Source organism: Sparus aurata, chromosome 20, assembly GCF_900880675.1.
Source record: "Sparus aurata chromosome 20, fSpaAur1.1, whole genome shotgun sequence".
Lineage (NCBI taxonomy): Eukaryota > Metazoa > Chordata > Actinopteri > Spariformes > Sparidae > Sparus > Sparus aurata.
Window position 1 is genome coordinate 1,479,521 of NC_044206.1, and position 8,898 is coordinate 1,488,418.

Here is an 8,898-nt window from a genome sequence, read left to right on the forward strand (position 1 = left end):
AAATGTTATTCATGCTGTTTAGCATTCACACTAATAATGGGAGTACATGGAATTAAAATGCAGTGGTAGAGGATGTGGTGTTTGACGGGTGGAGTTCAATGGCCTGTCTGGCCTTCCCCTCTTCAACTCTCGGCCATCCCCAGGAGCCTTGGGAAATGTAGTCTTGTGGAAATGCAGGCTATCTGATTATTTACAGGTAGTTTGGTTGTATATGCCTAAATCTTGAAAAATTATGCGCACCATTCCTGTTAAAACAATCGGATTATGTAGCGCTTCACTGCTCATGTCACCCTGAGTAAGAGTAATTTTATATTTTCTGAGAATACTCCATATCCCAGGCTCCATTTCGTCTGGTGCGCAGGCTCCGTGAGCGGGGACGAGGTGGCGAGATGGTGGAAAATGAGTGGAGGGAGCCTGGGAATACGAGATACCACCATGAAGTGCATTTTCTTTTTTAGTAAAGTCGCTTTTTTGTGTTTTTTGATCGAGCAGCAGGCTACGGGGGGAAACTGGTGACACCGGAGGATTTGCAAACCGGTAAAACTGTTGTATTTGCGTCGGAGCAGAGCCAGAGACATACAGACAACCGTTAGCCAGAATGCCGCGGGACAACAAAACTCCTCTCATCCAGAAGATAGCAAAGCAAGCCCACATCACCTTTAAAGGCTTTAAAGCTTCTGCCAACGGGGACAATAATCTCGTCGAGGACAAACACAGTGAACTTATTTCCTTAGTGACTGCGGCCAGGGCTGCAGACCTGAAAATATCTCCCCGGAAAACCAAACCGAGCTCCGCCGCAGCGGGGCTCCAGAACCCCCCGGTCACCTACATGCACATCTGCGAGACGGAGGTGTTCAGCATGGGGGTGTTCCTGCTGAGGGCCGGCGCCTCCATACCGCTGCACGACCATCCGGGCATGAACGGGATGCTGAAGGTGTTTTACTCATCATGTCTTTGATAATCAGCCCCACTGTAGTACGATGGCCGTTAAAAGTTACTTTGTTCTATCAGGGAGAGTGTTTATGCCACAGTTGAATTAATTACATAGAACGTTTCATTGATGTAATTCACTCAATAATATCAGTAATACTCACGGTTATTGACTTATGTCCTCGCTTTGCCAAAACAAATTGTAACATGTCCCTGTACCAGGGAGCATGAAGCTGTACGGGGCAGCATGTTATCACCCACCAAAAAAAGCCGACTTGATTTAAAATGTTTTGATATTATTTCACATTTTATCATCTACGTCTCTATCTTTCATTATTTGTGATTCACAACACAAAACATGTCATTTATCATTGAAGGGATTTCAAAGCTGAAAGTAACAAGAATAGGCTAATGAATTAATAATGAAAGTGATCAAATGTATGTGAACTGAGAAATGGAGTGATAAACTGTGATGATTTGATAAAGCTGGACAGACATTATATTTTAAACCGTATTTCTCTGATAAACTGCAGAGTTACCATTCATCTTTCACAACACCAAACTTACATTTATCTTTTACACCAAGCAAACATCCGCCATCTTCGTGAACTGCTCTAGAGTTGTTGGATCTTACTGCTTTTCTTGCAAGACCTGTATCTTACAATACATCGAGTACATTTATTCATCGGGAAAGGGGAAACATTTGGGCATAAGCAGTTGATTCCCACGAACAAAGCTGCATCATTTTTTTGGCCCTGGTAGCCCACTTGATTTAGAAGGAGGGAGGGAGGGAGACTGATGTGTCCCATGCCCACAGCCGAGGGCTTGTTCCCGGCTGTCATCCCGTGTTCAAACACCCCTCTGTATCCTGTCTGCTGGACAATCACAGGGAGGGAGCCCTGAGAGACAGTCAGCTGCGAAGAAAGGCATCTCAAGAGTTTAGTAGCAGCAGGCTGGGCAGGATGCTGAAAAGCCTGGTGTGTTTCTTGGGGAAACTACTGACCATAAACCGCTGTATCAGCCCCTTCACTCACTGTTTTCTACAAACCAGAGCAACACATGAGACCAATGCTTAACTGAAATTGTTAAATCGCCATACTAAACCCTAAACTGTAGCAAAGGTAACCCATCAGAGGTAGAGTTTACAGGGTCTTGCAAGAAATGCAGTGTGAGCTGTTACGACGAGCAGATTGCTAAGTGGGCATGATGTTTTTTTCTTTCTTTTTTTCCAACTAGAAGAAACAAAAATGCTTGCTGTAAATGGTAAATGTCAGCTGCGTGTTGTGAATGATGAATGGTAGCCAAGTTGATTATCAGAGAATTACTGTTGGAATTAAAAGGAATAAAATGTCAGTCAGGTTTATCAAATCACATGACCGTATTCTTCAATTCACATACATTTTATCTAGGGCGGTCAAAGTTAACGCGTTAATAACGTGTTAACGCAACATCCTCTTAACGCCGTTAATTTTTTTAACGCGCGATTAACGCTCGGTATAAAAAAACAAAAAACAAAACGCGCATTGAAAGATTTACGGCCGTCAGTGGCACCTGTAGTCTTGATCCAGAGGGTGGCAGAAAGGGAATCAGAAGAAGATGCAGCAGGGTTGGCGGTTCGGGAAAAACACGGTGGACTGAAAAGTGAGGAAATTGAGAAAGGACTTACCGTAAAATACCAAATAATAGCCGGGGGGTTTAGTTGTTTCAATCACTTAACAGACCAAAAGACGATTTGGGACAGGCGTTTAATTCCTTCCTCACAATAATCCTGGATGAAAACATTACAAACTTCTCCAGCTTCTCGGTGAATTCTCTGGCATCCTCCTGTAAGTGAAGTTGCTGCGGCGGAGGAAACGATTCAGCCAACCAGCACTCGCTGCAAACTCCTCATCTCTGCAGTCACTCACGGTGGCGGACATTTGTTTGTCCATCGTCCTGATCATTCTGCGGGACACTCTCCCGTGTTGTGCCCGTTTGCTGATAACTCATCCCCGCATGTTTATCTCAGGCTCCTCGCTAGCCTTCTTCCTCCCTCCAGCAGGCAGCCTGGCCCTGCTGCTGTCCTCCTCGGACAGACGCTCAAGCTCCGTTTCTCTCACTCTCTTCTGGTCGACAGAGAAACATCTAGCGGCTGCTTCTCCCGAGTTTTCCTCTACATATTTTAAAAGAAAGTTTGAATTTCAAGTGGTACTTTTTATTGTTTTGCTGCACCGGAGCCATGGCGATCATCAGTGTGATACTGACTGACAGAAAGCAGCACACTGCGTGAAAAAGGCGAAGAAGAAAAACGTGCAGTGTCAGTGGACACCTCTTCTTCTTTAATTTTTTAAAAAATAAAAAATTAGACCCGACATTTATTTGGAACCGGCGGTTATTTACCAAAATAGACATCTGCACCGGCGTTTAAAGGGACCCTGTGGATAATTGAAACCCGGATATTATTTGGTCATTTACGGTATGAACGGCAAACTACTTCGAAACACTGCCAGATGGTTCGGTCGATAGGACAAAAGTTATCTGCATGTACTATCGACATGAAATGACTTACCATCGAAGTACATTGAGTCTCAAATATCACTTGCAAGCCAAACACAGGGCAGATGCAGAGAGCCCCCCCGCCAAAAATGTTCATAATGCAAGCATATTTGCCCTTTCTTATGTTGTTAAAAGTATTAAGAACATTAAAAAATACATCAAGGTACATTTAGAACAGAAAAAAATGTGCCAAAAAAATTGCGATTAATTTGCGATTAATCGCGAGTTAACTATGGACAAAATGCGATTAATCGCGATTAAAAAAATTAATCGTTTGACAGCCCTAATTTTATCCCTTTCATTATTAATTCAAAGTGTTTTCATCGCTTCCATTTTTGTAAGGTTTTTTTTCTTACTTTCAGCCTTAACGACACCCTACAAATGTGATAAAAGACTTGAGTTGTGAATGATAAAAGATGAATTTAAGAGGAGGAAATGATAAAACATGACTCTTTTTTTCATCATATCATGACTTTGTAAAACTAAATTGGCTTTAAATTAATCAAATATCTTGATAATTTATCAATAAATTTTCATTTCGCATGCATTTTCATCACATCCATGTTTATCATTTGAATAATGCGACTTGGGCTGCATTATCAACTAAACTGGGTCTGGCATCATGAGCTAATTCTGCTTCCATCTCTTGTAAACACTGGGACCCCCACAGACTAATAAAGCAAGTTTTATTCTATTTTGGGACGTCATGTTGCACCAAGCTCGAAGGGAACTGACAGCATCCATATACACCAGACGTTAGTAGGGACCAACATTAAAATTGTGGTCTGTGGGCCCCCTCAAAGCTTTAAAGGAACAGTTCACTCAGTGATGAAAATTGAGTGATTATAATCTACTCACCACCATGCTGATGGAAAGTTGGGTAAAGTTTTTTTCGTCCACAAAATATTTCTGGAGCTTCACAGCAAAACAGTGTTGCAGCGGACTCCTTTCTCCTCACTCCTGGTATGAATACTCAAGACTATGCCATCTATTGTCCTCAACATGAGATGGATGTATAGTGATAGGAGCATCACTTTGTCCGATTGTGACTGCAAGTCCTTACTTAACATAATGACCACACATACAAGTCAATGGCTTCTGAGTCAAGTCCCTGATCACCTGTATATTAGTGTTAGCAACAGGATTTTCCTCTAACTGTATTCTTTTTCTTGTTCAGGTTCTCTATGGGAAGGTGAACGTCCGCTGTTTTGACAAAATCGAGGATAACCTGACTGTCAGCACTGTCCCGCCTCGTTTTGAGCCTCCATTGGCTCCATTCCAGGTAGCCTCCCTTCGGCGCTCTGTGCTCCGATCAGTCATTGAGTACTCGGAGACCAGCGGGCCTTGCCTCCTCACTCCTGTACAGGATAACCTCCACCAGATTGATGCAGTGGAGGGACCCGCTGCATTCCTGGATATCCTGGCACCTCCATACAATCCAGATGACGAGCGGGATTGTCACTATTACAAAGTCCTGCAAACTGTTGCAGGGGGAGAAACCGATGGAAAGAGCAATGAAGAGCAGAAAGGAGAGGAGACGGATAAAGAAAAGGAGGCATGGCTGCTAGAAGTTCCTCAGCCAGAGGACTTCTGGTGTGGTGGGGAGCACTACCCAGGCCCGACAGTCTCAGTCTGAATCAACCCTAACCCTAACTACACTACAGTATGTGACAATGTTTATATAGTAATATCCATGCGTCCACGAGGGGAAACTTTGTTTTTGCCCATTCCATAGGGGGGTCTAGCATGAGGTCAAAGGGACTGAGTGCCTTGCTCACGGATGCTAAAGCAGGGCCGAAGCTTGTTGAAATAGGAGCTTGAACTCAGACACTCTACACAGAATCAGGAACACTGAACAAACAAACAGTCAACAACCTCCTCAGTACTGAGGAACGACTGAACCCAAGGAATTCTTATTCCTAATATGTTTTTTTTTTCTGTGGATGATTAATATGCCTTGTACACAAATGAATGTTGTCAGACAAATGTTATGTGAATGCAGGGATGTCATTAGGGTTGCTGATGTGTGTTCTCTGAGAAAGCCTTCCACACAGGACTTCCACACTGTAATGTGTCTTAATGCCGAAGCCTTTAACTCCAGTCGTACCTGCCTTATTTGTGAATATTGAATGTACTTATTAAGAGTGCCATTTCTATTGTACACACTCCTTTCCTCTTCTAAAGTGCACACACTATATGATATGTGTTTAATTTTATTTTAATGTTGTTTCCAGAGCCAGCAGAGTTTTTTCAGCCATTTCCTACATATTCTGTGATGCCATGTAATCCATTGTAGCTTACTCCACAGTGAAGTGGGGATTATCAGGGATACTAAACTTGGTTTGCCCTAGGGTCACTTTTGCAAATTGACTGAAGTAAGCAAATAAGCAAACCATGATATTATTCAGATTTAAAATTAACAGGCCAATAACTAATTTTAATTTAGAATTCTTTATTTTCAAATGAACTAGGGCTGCACCTCAATTTATACTCATTGTCGATGAATTGATTGATGATTAATTGATTAGTTGCTTTAATTGATTAGGGCTATAAAATGTCAGTAAATGAAAGATCCATATTTCACAAAGTCCAAGCTGCGTTTTCAGATCTCGTTATTTGTCTTATTTTACTGACATAGATTCTTTTGACCTTAATTAACGAAATGTATTATTTGACAATTGATTGCTGATTTAGTTATTGGTATATACAAACAAAAAAAACTGGCAAAAAAATCCCAGTGTGAAGCAGTTTGCCATTGCCATTGTGATTAGAAAATGCTCGGCATGCCACTTAGCTTCCAAAAGTATCCCTGGTGTATATGATGCATTATACTGAAGACTGAACAAAGTCTTTAAACCCAGTCCAGAAAGTATACTCCATACAAAGTATTGTATTTTAAGATGGAAACTGTGATATGAAACCAACACACTTACACTTTCTTCACTACTTCTTCACTTACATGTAGCTTAATAAACACTATATCATTCCACCTTGTATGTTACATTACTTTACCTTATATCTTTATCCTCCTTTGACTTTTGACTTCACATCGGTCTATGTGCCAGTTTGACAATGAGTCCGTTATTGTGATGTTGAATGTATGTGGAACAATAAAATATATATATAGGAGTAATCATGAAGCATCTTATTTTTATTCTGTCTTATCCGATGAGTCCTGGAGTGATCTTGATTTCTTTAATTTTATTCAATATAACAATATCTCAGACACCACGGCTAGTGCACACTCTGTTTGATAATTTACCATTTCATATATCAACAAAGTTTCTCTTGCAAAGACTAAAATCAGATTAATTTTACCACTACTCAAAGTCACACGTTTTTATTGAAGTGTTTCTATTCCTTATGAAGTTAAGTCTGGTGGAGATGTCAACAGAGAGTAGGGTCTCTAGATGTGATGTTTACCTCCTTTTTTGCTGCCACTAAAAATGTGTTTTGCGGTTTTGCCTCAAAATAATATTGCAATATTTTGGCTTTATTAGAATATACCTTATACACTATATTGCCAAAAGTATTCACTCACCCATCCAAATAATTGAAATCAGGTGTTCCAATCACTTCCATGGCCACAGGTGTGTAAAAGCAAGTACCTAGGCATGCAGACTGTTTCTACAAACATTTGTGAAAGAATGGGTCGCTCTCAGGAGCTCAGTGAATTCCAGCGTGGTACTGTGATAGGAGGCCACCAGTGCAACAAGTCCAGTTGTGAAATTTCCTCGCTCCTAAATATTCCAACTCAACTGTGGAATATTTAGCATATAACAAAGTGGAAGCGATTGTGAGCGACAGCAACTCAGCCACGAAGTGGTAGGCCACGTAATATGACGGAGCGGGGTCAGCTGATGCTGAGGCGCATAGTACGCAGAGGTCACCAACTTTCTGCAGAGTCAATTGCTACAGACCTCCAAACTTCATGTGGCCTTCAGATTAGCTCAAGAACAATGCGTAGAGAGCTTCATGGAATGGGTTTCCATGGCCGAACAGCTGCATCCAAGCCATACATCAGCAAGTTCAATGCAAAGCGTTGATGCAGTGGTGTAAAGCACACCGCCACTGGACTCTAGAGCAGTGGAGACGTGTTCTCTGGAGTGACGAATCACACTTCTCCATCTGGCAATCTGATGGACAAGTCTGGTTTGGCAGTTGCCAGGAAAACAGTACTTGTCTGACTGCATTGTGCCAAGTGTAAAGTTTAGTGGAGGGGGAATTATGGTGTGGGGTTGTTTTTCAGGAGCTGGGCTTGGCCCCTTAGTTCCAGTGAAAGGAACTCTGAATGCTTCAGCATACCAAGAGATGTTGGTGGATTCCATGCTCCCAACTTTGTGGGAACAGTTTGGGGATGGCCCCATCCTGTTCCAACATGAACTTGCACCAGAGCACAAAGCAAGGTCCATAAAGACATGGATGAAAGAGTTTGGTGTGGATGAACTTGGCAAAGGGTTGACCGACGTCATAATAAACCATATGGATTTAGAATGGGATGTCACTTAAGTTCATATGCGAGATAAGGCAGGTGAGAAAATACTTTTGGCAATATAGTGTATATCTCAATCTCCTCAAAAGCATTTCGTAAATGTTAAGAAAAGTTGACATCACATATAAGGACTTTTTTTTTTTTTTTTTTACCAGATACCTCAATGTCAATATTGCAACAATATGTTGGGTCCATAATCATCAGTAATGTGTATAAAACGACTCAGTGGGTATTAGAACAAGTTCACAGTCTGGTAGGGTTGAGTTGGAGGTTAACAATGTTGTAACTTTATGTCTAAAAAATGGGTGTAACTGAAGATGAATCTCACCTATAAAAAATATATATATACGCAGTGTAAATAGAACTTCAATTTTTTAACATTTAACACAACACCAGTCACTGGTGGACATATTAGCCAGCTCATATTCAAGATTTAAGATGAATTGATTTGTCATTGTTCAACAAAAGATTGTTTAATAAAAATCCAAGTGTAGTTCCCTATGCTACACACACACACACACACACACACACACACACACACACACACACACACACAAAATAATCAATTCATGGATATTAACTTGTCATGGTTGTGTGTGGAGGAGTGCAGGAGTCTCACAGCTGCTCTGTAGTCTGGTGGTATGGTGGCAGATACTCCTGTATCTGTTGTCAGATGGCAGCAGTTACTTCTGTATCTGTTGTCAGATGGCAGCAGGATGAACAGACTGTAGCTGGATAGCTGCACCAATGTTCTGTTTTAAACACCCGCTATCAAACCTTGTTGTCCTGTCCTACCGTGTGTTGTTGAAACATGTCTGTATAGTCCTGCATGAACAGTTATGGTCACTTGGTGACAGGCTAACATGAATTATAGCTAACCCAACAAGAGGGAGTGGGTGATAGATAAATGTGTAGAACTGTTCCCCCTCTATGGTATTTCT

At 41.5% G+C, this 8,898-nt stretch overlaps 1 protein-coding gene across 1 annotated transcript; it reads left to right on the top strand.

The window, feature by feature from the left end:
• Positions 1–363: 363 nt before the first annotated feature.
• Positions 364–6,605, top strand: adoa (2-aminoethanethiol (cysteamine) dioxygenase a). Its single transcript, XM_030401249.1, has 2 exons — positions 364–934; positions 4,643–6,605. The coding sequence occupies exons 1-2, from the start codon at positions 599–601 to the stop codon at positions 5,099–5,101; spliced, it is 795 nt and encodes a 264-aa protein (XP_030257109.1). The 5' UTR covers positions 364–598; the 3' UTR covers positions 5,102–6,605.
• The last annotated feature ends 2,293 nt before the right edge of the window (positions 6,606–8,898 follow it).

What these genes read in the sequence shown, in the direction of transcription:
- adoa (XM_030401249.1), top strand. Translation starts at nt 599, where the DNA reads ATGCCGCGGGACAACAAAACTCCTCTCATCCAGAAGATAGCAAAGCAA. An exon ending in GCATGAACGGGATGCTGAAG is followed by an intron (nt 935 to 4,642) that starts GTGTTTTACTCA and finishes TTTCTTGTTCAG; the next exon opens with GTTCTCTATGGGAAGGTGAA.